This window comes from Kogia breviceps, chromosome 4, assembly GCF_026419965.1.
Source record: "Kogia breviceps isolate mKogBre1 chromosome 4, mKogBre1 haplotype 1, whole genome shotgun sequence".
Classification (NCBI taxonomy): domain Eukaryota; kingdom Metazoa; phylum Chordata; class Mammalia; order Artiodactyla; family Physeteridae; genus Kogia; species Kogia breviceps.
In genome coordinates this window covers 132700174-132719336 of record NC_081313.1, presented here as the reverse complement: position 1 = coordinate 132719336, position 19163 = coordinate 132700174, and the positions used below count along the sequence as shown (strand labels likewise).

The following is a 19163-nucleotide window of genomic DNA, read 5'->3' as shown; positions in this document are numbered from 1 at the left end:
TCAATTATACATCAATAAAGCTAAAATTTAAAATAAATAACTTTTTTAGAAAAAGAGGAATGTGACAAAACCCAGAAAAACTCTGGAATATAATGAGCTGGGGACTAACACTACCCTAATTTTCATTGTATACCATTCTCTAGTATTTGAATTTTTTGGACTGGTACATGTAAGGTTTTTTTAAATTAATAAACTTTATTTATTTATTTATTTATTTATTTATTTATTTTTATTATTTTTTTTTGCGGTATGCGGGCCTCTCACTGTTGTGGCCTCTCCCGCTGCGGAGCACAGGCTCCGGACACGCAGGCCTAGCGGCCATGGCTCACGGGCCCAGCCGCTCCACGGCATGTGGGATCTTCCCGGACCGGGGCACGAACCCGTGTCTCCTGCATCGGCAGGTGGACTCTCAACCACTGCGCCACCAGGGAAGACCAATAAACTTTATTTTTTACAGCAATTTTAGGTTCACAGCAAAATTGAGCAGAAAGTACAGAGTGTTCCCATATATCCCCTCTCCCCACATATACACAACCTCCCCCAATATCAGCATCACGGTGGTATATTAGTTACAACTGATGAACCTACACTGACACATTATCAACACCCAAAGCCCATAGTTTACATTAAGGGTTTACTCTTGGTGCTGTATATTTTATGGGTTTTGACAAATGTATAATGACATGTATCTACTATTGTAGTATCATACAGAATAGTTTCACTGCCTGAAAAATCCCGTGCTTTGCTTATTCAGTTCTCCCTCTCCATTAACCCCTGGCAACCAGTAATCTTTTCACTGTCTCCAGTTTTCACTTTTCCAGAATGTCGCATTGTTGGAATCATACAGTATGTAGTCTTTTCAGATTACATATTACTAAGTGAAAAAAGACATTGAAGTTTACGCCAAGTATTTTCATGGCTTGATAGCTTATTTCTTTTTAGTGCTGAATAATATTCCACTGTCTGGATGTACCACAGTTTACTTATCCATTCACTTATTGAAGGACATCTTAGTTGCTTCCAAGTTTCGGCAATTATGAATGAAGCTGATATAAACAACTGTATTCGGTTTTCTGTGTGGACATAAGTTATAATTCATCTGGGTAAATACCAAGGAGCACAATTGCTGGTTTTTATGGTAAAAACACATTTAGTTTTGTAAACACCTGCCAAACTGTCTTCCAAATTTGCTGTACCATTTTGCATTTCCACCAGTAATGAGTGAGAATTCCATATTCCACATCTTCACCAGCATTTGGTGTTGTCAGTGTTTTGGATTTTGGGTAGTCTAAAACCCAAATGTAGTAATATTTCACTGTTATTTTAATTTGCAATTCTCTAATGGCATATGATGTTGAACATCTTTTCATACACTTACTTGCCATCTGTATACCTTCTTTGATGATGTGTTTATGTCCTTTGTCCATTTTTTAATCAGGTTGTTTTTTTACTTATTGTTGAGTTTTAAGAATTCTTTGCATATTTTCAAAGCAGTCGTTTATCAGATGTGTCTTTTGCAATATTTTCTTCCAGTCTGTGGCTTATCTTCTCATTCTCTTGTCTTTCACAGAGAAGTTTTTAGTAGTAGTGAAGTCCAACTTAGCAATTATTTCTTCCATAGATCATGTCCTTGGTGTTGTATCTAAAACATCACTGCCAAGCCCAAAGTCATCTGGGTTTTCTCCTATGCTATCTTCTGAGAATTTTACAGTTTTGCATCTTATGTTTAGGTCTGTGATCCATTTTGAGTTAATTTTAATGAAGGTTGTATGGTCTGTGTCTAGATTTGTTTGCATGTGAATGTCCAGTTGTTGCAGCACCGTTTGTTGAAAAGACTATCTTTTGCTCCAGTGTATTACTTTAGCTCCTTTGTCAAAGATCAGTTGACTATAGTAATGTGGGTCTATTTCTGGGCTTTTTATTCTGTTCCACTGATCTATTTGTCTATTCTTTCATCAATACCACACTGTTTTGATTACTGTAGTTTGTGGTAAGTCTTGAAGTCAGGTAGTGACAGTCCTCTGACTGTTCTTCTTCAATATTCAGTTGGCTATTGCTTCTCCATATAAACTTTAATCAGTTTACTGATATCCACAAAATAACTTGCTAGGATCTTGATTGGGAGTGCATTGAATCTACAGATCCAGTTCATAAGAACTGACATCCTGACAATATTGAGTCTTCCTTTCTATGAACATGGAAAATATCTCCATTTATTTATTTATTTCTTCTTTGATATATTTTATCAGTTTTATAGTTTTCCTCATATAGATCTTATACATGTTTCATGAGATTTATACTTAAGTATTTCATGTTTTTAGGTTTTAATGTAAATGGTAATGTTTTTAATTTCAAATTCCACTTGTTCACTGCTGTTATACAGGAAAGTGACTTTTGTAAGTTGACCTTGCATCCTACAGTCTTGCTATTATCGCTTATTAGTTTTTGTTGTTGTTGTTAATTATTTTGGATTTTTTCCTACATAGGTGATTATGACGTCTGTGAGTAAAGACAATTTTATTTCTTCTTTCTTAATCTGTATACTTTTTCTTGTCTAATAGCGTTAGTTAGGACTTCCTGTACAATGCTGAAAAGCACTGGTGAGAGAGGATGTCCTTGCCTTGTTCCTGATCTTAGTGGGAAAATTTTAAGTTTCTTACCATTAAGTATGAGAGGTTTTTTTGTAGCTGTTCTTTATCAAGGTGAGGAAGTTTCTTCTTTAATCCTAGTTTGCTGAGGTTTTTTTTTTTTTTTTTTTTTTACCATGAATAGGTGGATTTTGTCAGACGGTTTTTCTGCATCTACTAATATGATCATATGAAGAAAAAATTTCTTCTTTAGCCTGTTGATGTGGTGGATGACATTAGTTGGTTTTCAAATGTTGAACCAGATTTGAATACCTGGAATAAATTCCTCTTGGTCGTGGTGTATAATTCTTTTCATACATTGTTGGCTTCAATTGCTAATATTTTGTTAAGGGTTTTTGCATCTATGTTCAATGAGAGCTACTAGTCTGTAGTTTTCTTTTCTTGTAATGTCTTTGTCTGGTTTTAGGGTATTAGGGTAATACTGGCCTCAGAGAATGAGTTAGGAAGTATTCCCCCTGCTGCTATCTTCTGTAGAGAGCTGGTATAATTTCTTCCTTAAGTGTTTAGAAATGTTTAGTGGAATATACCAGTGAACCCATCTGAGCCTGGTGTTTTCTGATTTGGAAGGTTATTAATTATTGATTCAAGTTCTTTAATAGATATAGGTCTATTCAGATAGTCTATTCATATATCTTTTATAACAAAAATTTAAAGTTTAAAAAGTGTTGGCTATCCCCAAATTACCCTATAAATTTAATAAATTCCAAACAAAATTCCAATGGTATTTTTTAAAGGAATGAATAAGATGATTCAAACATTCCTTTGAAAGAGGAAAGGCTCAAGAATAACTTAAAGGGAAAACAAAAGAAAAATAAGGAGGCTTTGCACTACTAAATATCAAGACAACTTCAGAGCTACAGTAATTAAAATATGTAGAAAAAAGGCCCCGAATTATCTGGAAACTTAGTTTATGACACAGGTAGTTTTATACATAATTCGGTAGGCCATTCAATAGTATTAAATGAGTTAACTCATTATTTGAGAGGAGTTTTTCCTTTCAGCAAAATTCTAGACAATTGAAGTTAGACCATTACATTCGGCACAAATCTAAGAATTTTGATAATATCCAGGTTTGCCAAAGTATAAGAAAACAGGTATTCTTAAACACTGTCCACATAAGAATATATATTACATCCTTTCTGAAGTATAATTTGGTGGTTATATATCAACTAGTGATCTTAGTTGCAAGCAAAAGGATAGCTCCTAGAATCTAGAGAACCTGAGAACCAAGTTTGGAGTCTACACAGCCAAAACTGATGCTCTAAACCACAGTGCACAACTGAATATGCGATTATCACTGTCAGTGGGCACAAACACCACAGCTTCCATGGCCAGCTATACCCTGTACCCTACTGCTACATGTAATTGCCATTGCTGCTGCTGTCTCACCAAAATGGAGTCTACCTTACCCTGCTTTTTCCCATCACCAGCTTCCAATTCAAAGTCTGGAATAAGTACTTCTGACTTGTATAATCTAGGTTCTATGTCTAAGCATTAGGTGCAAGGGAGCCTGGGAATGTGAGTATCTGGCATTTCATCTTTTTTTAAGAGGAAATAGATTGTATCTCCAAGTGGGAGTTTTACAAACATAGTTCTGGGTTTCAGACACTAGGATTGCACATAGAATGACATTATGTCCACAACAGTGGTATACATTAAAATTATAAATACTTATTACTCTTTAACTCCAGAATTCCATTGTAAGGAACTTGTCCTAAAAACATATTATGACAATGCAAGAGAGTTCATCACATCATAGTCTGTAATAGCAAAAAAAAATAAAATCAGGGGCTTCCCTAGTGGCACAGTGGTCGAGAGTCCGCCTGCCAATGCAGGGGACACGGGTTTGTGCCCCGGTCCGGGAAGATCCCACATGCCGCGAAGCGGCTGGGCCTGTGGGCCATGGCCGCTGAGCCTGCACATCCGGAGCCTGTGCTCCGCAGCGGGAGAGGCCACAGCAGTGAGAGGCCTGTGAACCGAAAAAAAAAAAAAAAAAAATTAAAATCAATAAGGGACAGGTTCAGAAAAAACAAATACCATATGCTAACACATATATAGGGAATCTTTAAAAAAAAAAGGTTCTGAAGAAACTAGGGGCAGGATAGGAATAAAAGATGCAGACGTAGAGAATGGACTTGAGGACAGGGGGTGGGGGAAGGGTAAGCTGGGACAAAGTGAGAGAGTGGCATGGACTTATATATATACTACCAAATGTAAAACAGATAGCTAGCGGGAAGCAGCCACACAGCACAGGGAGATCAGCTCGGTGCTTTGTGATCACCTAGAGGGGTGTGATAGGGAGGGTGGGAGGGAGACACAAGTGGGAGGAGATATGGGGGTATATGTATAGATGATTCACTTTGTTATGCAACAGAAACTAACACAACATTGTAAAGCAATTATACTCCAATAAAGATGTTAAAATAAATAAGTAAAAATAAGGGACTGGTTAAATAAATTATGGCATTTTTTTATACGAGAATAACATGCAGCTGATAAAATATTTATTGAATGAATACTCACTGTGTGCCAGGAACCATGTTATGCACTGGGAATACCATGGTAAACAAAGTGGACAATAGTCTGAATGAGGTACCAATATATTTTTTTAATGCCTAAAATATATTAAGTGGTTTAAAAAATTACTATGACTCTGCTGGGAAAAAAATTAAACATTTAGGTATGTTTGTTTACATACACAGAGAAAAGTATTAGTTATCTCTGGAGAGCGGGAATAGACAGGGGTGCGTTCTTTCTGATGTCCTGAGTTTTGTGAACGACACAAATTGTATACCTTAAAAAAAAAAACCCAAGAACCCATTGGAGACTATAGGGTTTCCTCTGGAGTGAAGAAAATGTTCTAAAATCTAAAACAGTGGTGATTGTTAAACTACTCAGGGAATTTTATGGGCAAATTTTATGTATGGTATGGAATTATATCTTAATAAAGCTGTTAAGGGGGAACAGGGCAAGTGATCTGCAGGCTTACATGGGAGCCAACCTTGATTTAAGATCCAAATTATCAATAGTTTGACATCTGATGTTTTAAACTAAAAATGTAGGTGAATTTTGCCTTCTACTCTAAACATATCCATAGTTTTAGTTCCAAAAATCTTTAAAAAAATTAGCTTGGGATGGAATCCATTATTTATCCCCTGGCTCTCCCATTGCAGAGGGTATTTTGACATAACTTATCTCAGGAGGAAAGGATTCCTAAGAAAACCACTAATAAGAATTCTGTTTTTCCCTGAATAAATAATTAATGAGCACCTACTATGTTTGCAGCATTAAGTATGTAGCTGTGTCCAGCAGGGAACTTGCAATTTTTGGGAGAAGGGGTTGAGAAAGAGAAAGTGATTTTAAAAGTATTTTTAAAGTACATGATAGGGTTTAAAAAATAATTTTTGGATTAAAAAACACTGGTGAGTCTATTCTGATAAAAACACACATTTGAAAAATAGAATTATACTTTGCAATTTGCTTTTTTCCACTTAACTATTTCCAGCATCCCCAGAGGATGTTCCTTTGGAAACATGGTGAGAGGTTTGCAAGTTCACTCCAGGATTTTCAAGACTGACACTAGTGGTGATAAATCTGCTCTATCAGTTAGCAACTGGTTGAACCTACCTCGGTTTCCTCATCTATCAAATAGGAATAATAATAGTACCTACACCTCATAGGGTTGCAGTGAAGATTACATGAGTTAATCAGTGCAAAGCACTTAACATGGTGCCTGGCATAAATACCAGCTTTTCTTACTATGTGGTGCTCACCATGATTAACATGGTCAGTTCTATGTACCAAACAGTCACTCTGAATCAAAACACCAGCTCCTTGATGAGAAAGGCACAGGACCCAAACAAAGTGTTAAAGTTTTATTACTGCCAAGAAGGAAATGCTGTAAAATTAAACTGTGCTTCCAATTAGGAAGACAATACTATTAAGATATTCAACTCCTTTAATTAACTTATAAATCTAATGTAGTGGTTCTGAACCAGTGGCAATTTTACCCCCCACAGGAGACATTTAGCAATATCTGGAGACATTTTTGGTAGTCACAAGTGAAGGGGCTGCTGTTACTGGCTGGCATCTAGTGTGTAGAGACCAAAGATGCTACTATACATTCCACAGTGCACAGGACAGCTTCCCACAACAAAGAATTATCTGGCCCAAAGAAACCCTGATCTAATGCAATGCTTGATAAGATGATTCTAAAATTCACTTGGAGGACTAAATGGTCACAACAGGCATGAAATTTGGGGGGAAAAAAAGTGAGAAGAGGTATTTGCTTGAGTAGATACCGAAAAAAATACTATCAAACCACAAAAATAAGACAGTCAAATTCTGACACTGAGAATACACAAATCAATGAAACATAAAAGAAAACACAGAAATAGATCCAAGTGTTTAAAATCATCTGGTATAAAAAAATGTGTTTCAGATAAATGGAGAAAAATAATTATTTAAGAAATGATTTCCAGACAAATGATTAAAATCATATATTTTAAATTCTAATATCCAGAATGTTTCCCTCATACATCTGCAATGAGGATGCATCTAATAGTATATACGTTTCATGCAGTAGTTTCTTTTTTCTTGAAAAGCTGTTCTTAAACTGACAACAAGTCTTAGATTCAGTGTTGTCTTAGAAATAAGGCAATACAGTATATGGAAAATGGTAAGCATACTTCATGCTATATTCAGCATTTCAGATGAATTAAAGAAATAAATGTTAAAAATGAGATGGTCAATGAACAATAATAAGTAAATAATAGGAAAATAATCTCAGGACAGGAAATATCTTTCTAAACATAAAACAAAGAAAAAAATAAAGAAAAAAGATGTACAAATACACAAGTAAAATGTAAAACTTCATTAAATAAAACATCACTAACTACAGACTTCTAAATTTAGTGCAATCCTAATTTTAAAAGTAAAAATTATTTGGAAGTTGACCAAATGATTTTAAAGTTATCTGAAAGAATAAATATGCAAAATTAGCAAGAAAAAATTCTAAAAAAGAAGAGCTATGAAAAGTTTCCTCTGCTTATTATTAAAACAGCATGTAACAAGGTCAGAATACAAAGTCCACAAATGGACACGAAGGTTATTAGTTGATAAAGGTAATATTTCAAACCACTGGGGAAAAAGGACAGATAATTCAATAAATGATGTTGGGACAACTAGCTAACCATCTGGAGAGAAAAATATTAGATTACCATTCTATTCTTTTTTTGAAACTAATTCCAGGTGGATTAATGAAAAAAAAATATTTATAATCTTAGGAGTGAAGAAAGTCTTTCTAAGTATGACAACAAAGACAGAAATCATAAAGGAAAAGGGTGACAGAATTGACTATGTAAAAATTTAAAACCTCTGTAAAGAAAACCAAAGAAATCAAAAGTGAGGAAAAAATGTAACATGTATAACACAGGGGTAGTTTCCTAGTACAAATTTCTACAAACTGTCTGGCTTAAAACAACATCCTCTCACAATTCTGGAGGCTCAGAAGTCCAAAATCAAGGTGTCTGCAGGACCATGCTCTCTCCAAGGCTCTAGGGGTGAATCTGTTCTGGGCCCTTCTCTTAGCTTCTGGTGTCATGAGCAATCCTTTGGTGTTCCTTGATTTGCAGCTGCATAACTCCCATCGTCACATGGTGTTCTTCCTCTGTCGTCACATCTTCTTATAAGGATACTAATCATATCAGACTAAGGGTCCACCCTACTCTCTGTGATCTCATCTTCACTGATTACATCTGCAATGACTCGATTTTCAAATAAGGTCACATTCTGTAGTGGTGGTGGGGACTTCAACACATCTTTTTGGAGGACCAAATCCAACCTATAAAAAGTCTTTACTATGTGAGTAAAACTGACAAATTAGTAAACACACAAACAAACAGAAACCCAATAGGATAAGAACAGGCAATTCACGCACACACCCTATGTGTGTGTGTGTGTATATATATATATATATATATACATACATACATACATATGGAGAGAGAGAGAGAGAGATCTCCAATAAACATGCGGAGGTTGTCCAGCTCTGCTACATGCCAAGCACACACAAACTCTGATCTCCAACCTCACTAGCTGCTCCTCCTCCCCTTGCCTTCCCCAGGCCAGGCACTGTGGCATGCTCTAGGGTTAGATCCTGGATGCTCTTCCTCTTGTAGACTGTCAGCCTAGATGAACTCTTCTAGGTCAATGACTTTACAACCTATGTGCTAATGACACCAAATTAGTCAGCACTTCTCCCCTGGCTTCCAAACTCAGTACAAACCTTATATCTTGCATCTCCAGTTGGCTCTCCCACAGGCATCTTAAATTTAACAGCTTTAAAAGAGAACTCTTGAATCTTTCCTCCAACCCTGTTCCTCCCCAAGTCTTCCTCACTTCAATGACTGACACCAACTTGCATCCAGTTGTTCAGGCCAAAACCAGGGCATCATTTTTGATTTCTCCCTTTACCTCATTAACCACATCCAAGGATCAGGGTTTACTTTATAAACGCCTTCCATATCTCTCCAGTCTTCCAGTTGCACCACCTACAAAGCTACAATGATCTCTGGTCTGGACTATTACTGAAACCTCCAACACTGATCTCCCTGATCCACTTTTGTCCCCTTATAGTAAGGTGAAGCTGGTTTGTTTCAGACAGTTTCAGTGTTCGCCTGTTGCTTGATACCCAGTCCAGTTAGCAACCCCTTTCATTTGCAAAAGGATCCCCATTTGGATGATAAATTATATGGTTACCTTGCCTTACAGTCTTTTCTTCTCAAAGTAGCTAAAGTCACCTTTTAAAAGTATAAATCAGATCATGTTTTTCCCCTGCTAAAAACCCTTCAAGAATTTCTTATAACATAAGAATAAAATCCAAGCTCCTTATTGTGGTCTAGAAGGTCCTATATAACCTAGCCCACCTACTTCTCATCTCTTCCAACTCTGTCCTTCACTCACATTCTAGCCCCACTGGCCTTTTGATTCTTCCAATTAGTCGTGTCCCTTCCAACTTCCAAGCCTTTGTTTTTGCTGCACCCTTTACTGCTACTTTATTCCCCAAGATCTTCTCATAACAAATCTGTCATTTTGTTCTCTTATCAAATATTAACTCTTCAGAAAGGCCTTCTTTGAAGATACAGTAAGCCTTTGTTTTTGCTGCACTCTTTACTGCTACTTTATTCCCCAAGATCTTCTCATAACAAATCTGTCATTTTGTTCTCTTATCAAATATTAACTCTTCAGAAAGGCCTTCTTTGAAGATGCAATCTAACGTTCCCAACCCACCCAAGTTATTCTCTATTATATTGTTCACTTATTTGTTAGTTTATTGCTCTTATTTCCTCACTAGAATGTAGGTCCATTGTCATCTTGTTCACCTTTGGTACCCAAGGTCAGAGCATGTGCTCAATATGTATTTAATGAGAGAATAAATCACAACCCACAACCATAGAAAAAATTAAAATCATGACAGCTCACAGAATCTGGCTATCAAATCAGCAAATATTAAAAGAGCAAAACTTCCTTACATTTCTTCCTAACACTCTGACATTTATTTGATTGTTTATTCTTTGTCTCCCTCTGACTAAAATGAAATCTCCACAAAAACAGGGACTTGGTTTTGTTACACAGCCGTATTCTTAGCAACTACAAGAGTGCCTGGCATATAGTAAGTGTTCAATAAATATTTACATACTGAATAAATTGACAATATCTAGGGGTAGATATTGACTAGGTAGTGGAGAAAGGGGTATGGTGAAAATATAATTGGTGCACGATTTCTGTAGGAAATATGACAATATATATCAAAAACCCTCCAAAGAGGGCATACTCTTAGACTCAGCAATCTCACTTCTAAGAGGAACTTATCCTAAACAAACAAACAAACAAACATACAAAGATTATTTATGAGGAAATTTCTCACTGAGTTGTTTATAATAGAGAAAATTTAGAAATGGCAGCATAATATCTATTTATAGGAAAAGAGAAATATAATTATAAATCTGTACAATGAAATACTTTAAAAATATTGGTGATGTGTATTTATTGATGCAGAAAGAGATAACAAGTACATTAAGAGAAAAGGCAAACTGAAAACAATGAAGTATAGCAAGACTTAATTTTTGCAAAAACATGGGGATGACACATGGCTATGTATGAGTGCACACTGGTATTTACGAATAAAAGTTTAGGCAGGCATACTTCAAAATGTTAACATTGGTTATTTTTGGATAGCGAGATTAAGGGCAATTAAATTTTCTTCTATATACGTTTCTCAATTTTTTGTAATTAGGCCAACCAAAATTATCTGAATATGTTCTGCTTTTATAAGTAGGGGGGGAAAAAAGCAATAAATATTATAAAAAAACACAGACACATTTCATCAACTTACTGAAGACTAAAGCCCAGGTTAAGAGCCAGAAGTTCAGAAACATCAACTTCAGCATTGGAGATGGGTTTCTGATTTCCTGAATTCAAGCAAGTTGTTTCCCCTCAGTCAATATTTGTAAAAAAGAAAAAAAAATTACAAAACTTGTTTCTTTTATTTCATTGCTTGCCAAGGTTGAGAAACAGCACAAAGTGTAGCAAAAGCTATCATTTATGCTGGCATTTTCCTTGCATTGCTTCATTAAAAACCTTCTAATGGTCCTGCCAGGTAGGTATTAATGTTCTCAAATGCAAAAGCTGAGCGAGATAACAGAACTTGCCAAAGCTCACACAGCTGTTGAGGGGGCGGGGGGAGGCGGGGGAGTTCCATATTTAAACAGAGGTTTCTCTGACCTCAGGGCCTTGAGAAAAAGTTGGACAAAGGCGCTTTAGGCTTTATAATCTTGCGCGAGTCTCTCAATGCCTCTGATCTTTTGTGTGGTTATCCTACCACCCTTATCTAACTTGCAAGAAAGATAAAAGGAGAACCAGCCCGGAGTTTTTAGAAAGGTGGAGTAAGTCTCTGGAGAAGCGAGATTTACACTGGGTACTACTCTGGAACTTGCCCTTCATTTCTCTTCAACTCGAAAAGCTCCAAATCAAAATGCTTGGTTGGGTGGTCACAAGGGAGGGGAGGGGGGAAGTTTGAGAGTGCGCCTATGTATGTGTGTGAATGGTCACAACACACGCGACAGACTGGGATAAGGATGACACCTGGGTACCTGAAGAAGGAAGCTGACCCAGGATGAGAGAAGATGGATACCACTTGGGAGCAAAGGACAAAGTTAGTAGGAAGGACAAATTAAAGGGGGATTGAGAGAAGGAGGAATAGGAAAGAGAAGGAACTTGGACGAGATGCAGTTGGGAGTTATTCTGCAGTATTTTTTTTCTTCCACCTCTTTTCTTTCTATATTCTTTCCCTTGATTATCTTAGTCACAATTAGACCTTCAATGCTCCTTTCTGCTTAGATGATTACCAAATCTTTCCAGTCCTGACTTTTCTCCAGAGTTCAAGTCCTCTGCGGTTCAAACTGAATGCAGCATTCTCTCCACCCCAAGCCTGCTCCTACTGTATTCGCTCTCATCATCAAACAACCGTCTGAACTGCTTGCTCTCCCATTCCATCAACCATTCTTTCATCCAACAAATATTTATTGTGGCTCTCGTATGTCCCCCACACTGTCACAGCACTAGGGACATCCATTCACTTCCCAAGTTGGGTCACTTTTACCTTGAAAATCTTTTGTCTGTCCATCTCATCTAAATTCTTTACTGAAATTTATTGAGAATCCCTCTTGCTTGAACCATAGCACTATAAGTTAATTGGTTTTGCATGCCATTTATTCCACAGTGACCTGCTAGATTTAGCACTATACCTGAAGTGGCTCAGTGGAGGCTTAGGGACTACAAACAATGGGAAGGGGATTGGAGAAGCAGAAGCTAGATTTGTCTTGATACAGTATTTGCAAAGGAAGAAAGGGGTTTACAAATAACATCAGTGTGACAATTCTGTTATTTCTGGGGTGTGGCTTTGGGAGGCTGGGAAGACTATTGGAAGTCTGATGCTGGGAGTCTCCTGATAGAAAGCCTTGCCCACCTCCCATCCCTTGAGTACTCAATAGCCACTTGTTGATTATATCACCTTCTATGACAGAAGCCGCAAATGTTGTGTTCTCCATCGCATCCCCAGCTCTTAGAACATCAGGCCCATAGTAGGGGTTCAATAAATATCTGTGGAGGATTCTAGAAAGGCAGGGACCATAGATGTTTATTCACTACCTTAGGAAGGACAAAGAGCCTGAGGGAAAAAGAAATCGTGCAAGATGTTTCCCTCCTTGTTCCTTTAGAGCTTGGTAAATGTTTCCTAAGCGAAATAAACGTCCCTCTTGCACAACTCCAAAATCGGGCCCCTCGCTCGTCTGCCAGGCCCTGGAGCACGGCCACCATCTGGCCCAGGCCCCAGCTTCCCTCCCTCCCCGCCCGGGCTCCTGTTACCTCCCTGCATACATCTGTACCCACCACAAGCCAAACAATTACACGCTCCCGAGTCCCCGCCTCGAAGTCCGGGACTACCCCTAGGACCCCGTGTGCCCCCGGGCCCCCCGGCCGCCACCCCCGCCAAGGCTCAGGGAAGCGCGCGGCCCGGCCTGAGACCGCCGCCCGCTGTGGGTTACTGCACCCTCCGCACCCGGACCTCGTCCATGTGCTCGATGGCCACTCTCCAGCCTAAGCCTGCTCGGGCTTGAGTGCGGAGCCCAGGAGGCCCGGCCTCCCGACCCGGGCCCGCCGCACTCCTCAGGGTAGAACACGCCGGGAAGGCGGCAGGGCAGGAAGCAGTTGCATCTGTGAGGAGCCCACGGGCGGGCGGCGGGACCGCCGGAGCCAGCGGGTCGGGCCGAGGGTGGCCCGAGCGGAGGCGGTTCTCCGGTCGCGGCGGGGCTCGGGGAGAGGCGGCTCGCTCACTCACCACGGTCCGGCGGGGCAGCGCGCCGGTGGTCCGGGACAGGGCCCGGCGGAGCCTCCGCGCCCGGCCCGAGCGGGTCCCCCCGGAGCTCTCGGAGCCGCTGTCGTCCGAGATCACGATGAAGTCCTCCATGGCTGCGGGTCCCGGCCGAGCCAGCGCTCCGGCGGCCGGCGACCCGGGAGGCGGCAGCGGCAGCGGCAACTTCGGCTCCTGCTGCTGAGGCGGCGGCGGCGGCGGCGACGACAACCGAGGCCATCACCACGACGGCCCCGCCCCTTCCCGCCCCGTCGGCCCCCTTCCCGCCCCTCCGGAGCCCCGCCCCCTGGAGGCGGGCGGCGGGCGGCTAGCGGCCGAGTTAGGGCCGCGGTCGCGGTTTTTGACGGTGGCACTCGTTCTCCCTTACCGGAGAGAGAGAGAAAATCAAGTCGCAGCCGGCTTGGGCCTGTGTTGGGGGCGGCCGTACGGGACGCTGAGACTGTGAGGGTTTCCCCTGCTGCTTCTGACTCAAGTGTGAAGTGAGGTGTGAACAGGCCTCTCTGACCCAGACGGCCTCGACATACTCACCCGAAGAGCGTCCCCTGAGGGTGGAACCTGGCCTCGGAGTGGCGGGGCAGAGGGTGCCCCGACTGACTGAGGGTGGGTGAGCTGGCCTCTGACTGAGGGGAGAGAGGCCCCATTTCTTTCTGCACACGTGCAAGTACCTTTGTAGGATCAGTTCCTAGAAGTGGAATTTACTAGGTCGAAGGCTCTGTTTCTGTACCGATAAATGATGCCAAATTACTAAATTGTACCAGTTTGCAGTTTCACCAACAATACATGTCACTCAGGAATTTAAACTGAGATTTAGAGATTTGTTCAGTTGGTAGCAGGATCAGAGACTGAAAAAAATTCACAAAGAGAAGCGATGAAGGAGCAGACCTTATGAATATTTAGATGTTATGAATAAGCAAAAAAGATACACCCAGTGGAGGGAGAAGCGGTAGGTAGTTGGTTGTTGAGCAGGAACGTTAAAATCAGGATAGGATCTGTGTTACAATAAATGGGGTATTGACCAAATCTTGCTGCCCAGGCTCTAGCAATTTGGCAAAATGTATTAACAGAGCCAAAGGAAAATGTGTTTATCGGAAAGGGATTGGTTCCTAAAGGAATGGTTATCAGGTGCTATCTAAGCACTGCTTAGAGCAGCCATTCTCAAACTTTAGTGAGCATCAGAATCACCCAGAAGGCTTGTTAAAACACAGATTGCTGGGCCACACACCAGGGTTTCTTTTGGTCTCTGCTCTTATGATTCTAGGCAAGCTAATGTCACCTCTAGTCTAGTCAGTAGTCATAGTCTCCTATGCAGTCTTCCTGAATCTATTCTTGTCCTATTTCATTCCGTCCTCCACACGCAGCCAGAGTGCTCTTTAAGAAAGTATGTAATGAACCCCTTCAGTGGCTTCCTAATAACACTATGCCTTCGTGTGCTCAGGTTGCCATAACAAAATACCATAGACTGGTGGCTTAAACAACAGAAATTTATTTTCTCACGGTCCTGGAGGCTGGGAATTCCAAGATTAAGGTGCTGACCAATTCAGTTCCCAGTGAAGACTCTTTCCTTGGGTTGCAGATTTCTCAGTATATCTTCAAATGGCCTTTCTCCAGTGGGGTGCGTGCAGGGAGAGGGTGAGGGTGAGGATTAGTGGCCTTCTTGTAAGGGCACTAATCGTAGCATGAGGATACCCTCATGCCCTCATGCCCTAATCTAATCTAACCTTATTTACTTCCCAAAGACCGCATCTCCAGATACCATTACATTGCAGGGTTAGAGTTTCACCATATGAATTTTGGAAGAATACAAACATAACATGCTATGAACTTCTAAATATAAGGACAAATATAAATAATATGTATTTTTTGTAGATTATATTAATGTTATTTTATATAGTAAATATATGGTTACATATAGTAAATATATGATTTCACTGTAAGTAAATTTTACCTTAAAAAAAGAAATGGTAAAAAGTTCTGAGGTTTATCATATGCATGCTATAGTGTTAAGGAGTGAAGTGTAATGAAGTCTGCAAATTACTTTGAAATGCATCAAAAATAAGATGGATAAATGTATAGAAGGATAGATGTGGGTAAAGTAAATATAATAAAACATTAACATTGTCAAATACATGGTAGTTATATGGGTGTTCACTTTTACCTTTTATGTATATTTAGACGGTTTCATATTATGTTGAGAAAAAAATTAAGAAACAATTATAATTTTACCACTATTTTAAAAAATTAAACAAAAGAGATCATAATGAACCCCATGTGCCCATCATCCAGCTTCAAGAATTATCAATCTTGTTCTGTTTATATTCCCATGCACTCTCTCACCTCTACCTTCCTGAATTATTTTAAGGCAAATATCAGATATCACATTGTTTGTTCTGCAAACATTTCAGCATGTATCTTTAAAAGATAAGGAATCTACATTCATCAAATTATTGTTGAGCACATATGCTGTACTCAAGAGATACAATAGTGAACAACATAGACATGGTCTCTGATCCATGGTGCTTATAGTTTATGAGGAAGACAATAAACTAGTAAATAATTATAGATTATGATAAGTATGTAGCCAGTTTGTGAAGACTTCACTTGTGAGATATAAATATGAAGCGATTTAATTTGTTTCCCCTATAACCATTACCACTGTCTTTAGAAATTCACTTAACTCTGTTGAACGGATTCCCTTAAGAATATTCTACTCTGGTCCCATAACTGTGCAGTCACTTTCAGTAACTAATACAGTCCCATTCCAAGGATTATGACTTAGGCCTGCCCATTTAAAATCTTTAATCTCTTATTTAATTCATAAGCTCTTCCCATTCTCCTGGTGCAGGTGGACTTGTGGCTACACCAGTTCTTGGTGGAGGGAGTGGTAATGTCACTCCCTTTCTGCTTGGCTCTGCTCTTAAGTAGGGATGAGGAGGAGGGAGAAAGAATGTTCTCTGCAAGACTGTCCATGAAGAGTTATCAGTTCTTTTTCTTCTGGTTGTTGCTACTTCAGTAACAGTTCTCCCAATGTGTCAGGAGTCCGGATGCCAGCTCTCTTAACTTGGAATGGGCACATCGTTGCTCTCTGGGGCCTACCCTGTGCACTCTCTAATGTAGGAGAGGTCAATCTAAGCCCCTTCTCCCAGACATCCCCACCAGTCCCTGCCAGGGGCAATCTAACACATAGCCTTTTGTTGTTGGGGGATCCTTGTCTGGAGGGGCTTCTTGGGGAGTGCCAGCAAGGGCCTTAAGCCTCAGCCACCTTCTGTGCTCTCCAGTTGACTCACCCATGGAGAATTTACATGCATAACTCAACAAGGAAGGGAATGCAGGCAGCTCCCATCTTGGTGCTCTTCTCTTAGCACCAACTAGCTCTCTCCTCCCTTCCTTCACCACTAGGGGCATGAGGGGCTTATGCAGGGCAATAGTTCTGTGACTTTCAGACAAGTTCTCAGCTTGGGGAGTGGAGAAAGGAGTAGTTTACTGCACTTTAAACTTGTGGGAAGGGAATGGGAGAACAAGATGAATGGCCTCCATCCTCTTTAGCTAGAGAAAACCAATGGATGGTTGCCATCTACAATAAGTAATGTTCATTCATGGATATATGAACAAATTGGAAAAAAATTCAAATCTCTACTTCTGTTGCAGAATTTATGATAAAGTGATTACTATTAGTAACTGACTTTCAAGCACACAAATAGTGATAAGACTTCAGGGTTACAACAGTGTTCCGATTGTATATATCTTTCTCATCAGCCATCCTGCCTGAAACTCAGGAAATATAGGGTCCCGGGTTGTATAATATGAGTACACTTGAAAAGTTCCTGTCCTTATCTGGCAACCCAGACAGATGAATACCGCCCCGAAGTTACCTTTCTTAAAACCGTAAGTAGTGTCACTTATGTTTTCTTGGCCATCCTGTATCTGTCTTGAAATAGGCTGTTTACCCAAGACTTCCAAATTTATGATGATTTTTTTTCAGAAATTAGTATGTATGTGTATTTTTCTTTTTCCTCTGGGTGACTTATATTATTTTTTCCAGATTTATTGAAATATAATTGACATATAACATTGTGTAAGTTTTAGGTGTACAGTGTGATGTTTTTATATATGTATATATTAGGAAATGTTTGCCACAATAAGGTTAGTTAATACATCCTTTATCTCACATAATTACCATTTTGTTGTTGTTGTTATGGTGAGAACAGTAAAGCAACATTTAAGTATATAATACAGTATTATTATATATAGTCATCATGCTGTACATAGATCCCTGGAACTTATTCATCTTATAACTGAAAGTTTGTACCCTTTGACCAACATCTCCCCATTCCCCCCACCAACCCCCAGACCGTGGTAACCACCATTCTACTCTCATTTTCTCTGAGTTTGGTGTTTCTAGATTCCACGTATGAGTGAGATCATATAGTATTTGTCTTTCTCTGTATGAATTATTTCACTTAGGAAAATGCCCTCAAGGTCTAACCATATGGTCGCAAATGGTAGGATTTCTTTCTTTTTTTATGGTTGAATAATATTTGCGTGTATATATTTCAAGGTGACACTTCTTCATAGACTTACTCCCCTCAACTCATACGTAAATTGGGAGGATAATGCAGTCATTTACTCCTCAAATGGATACTCTATTTAATGAGTGCCTACTAGGTGCCAGGCACCTTATTAGGGGCTGGGGATGCAACAGTGAGCTGGACAGCCCTGGCCTCTATCCTCACAGAGCTTAGCAGTGAAGAAGGTATCCCTTGCTTGTGAACGAAGAAAACAAATCCTAATCCCTTACTTTCTTCTTCTAAAATAATTTTTAATTAAACATTTATAGTACATGAAAAAAAAATGTGCAAATGCAAATCAAAACCACAATGAGATAACATTTCACACCCATAGGGTGGCTTATTATTAGAAAAAAAAAAGGAAAAAACAAGTTTTGGCAAGGATGTGGAGAAATTGGAACCCTCGTGCATTGCTGGTAGGAATGTAAAATGGTGCAGCTGCTGGGGAGAACAGTTTGGCAGTTCCTCAAAAAGTTAGAATTACCATATGGTCCAGCAATTTGACTCCTAGGTATTTTCCCAAAAGCCTTGAGAGCAGGGACTCAAACAGATACTTATCCACCAATCTTCAGAGCATTATTCATAATAGCCAAAAGTAGAAATCACCCAAGGGTTCATCAGCAGATGAATGGTATATCCACACAATGGAATTCTATTCAGCCTTAAAAAGGATGGAAATTATGACATATGTTACACCATGGATAAAGGTTGAAGAAACTATGCTAAATATAATAAGCCAGTCACAAAGAGACAAATATTTTATGATTCTACTTATGTGAGTTACCTAGAATAGGTAAATTCATAGAGACAGAAAAATAGAATAGAGGTTATCAGGGGTTGGGGGAAGGGAAATGGGGAGTTATTTAATGGGTACAGAGTTTCTATTTGGGATGATGAAAAAGTTCTAGAAGTTGAGAGTGGTGATGGTTGCATAATATTGTGACTGTACTGTGCCACTGAATTGAACATTAAAAATGGCTGTAATGTAAATTTTAACCACAATAAAAATATGTGAATACT

The 19163-nt window shown here is 39.5% G+C and overlaps 1 protein-coding gene across 1 annotated transcript in view; it reads right to left on the bottom strand.

The window, feature by feature from the left end:
- The window catches only part of SIMC1 (SUMO interacting motifs containing 1), a 99453-nt gene extending 85630 nt beyond the window's left edge, over positions 1-13823 (bottom strand). Inside the window, exon 1 of the mRNA XM_059060164.2 lies at positions 13546-13823. Coding sequence (XP_058916147.1) covers positions 13546-13674 — 129 coding nt within the window. The 5' untranslated portion in view covers positions 13675-13823. The remainder of the gene's footprint in view (positions 1-13545) is intronic.
- Between the last annotated feature and the right edge of the window lie 5340 nt (positions 13824-19163).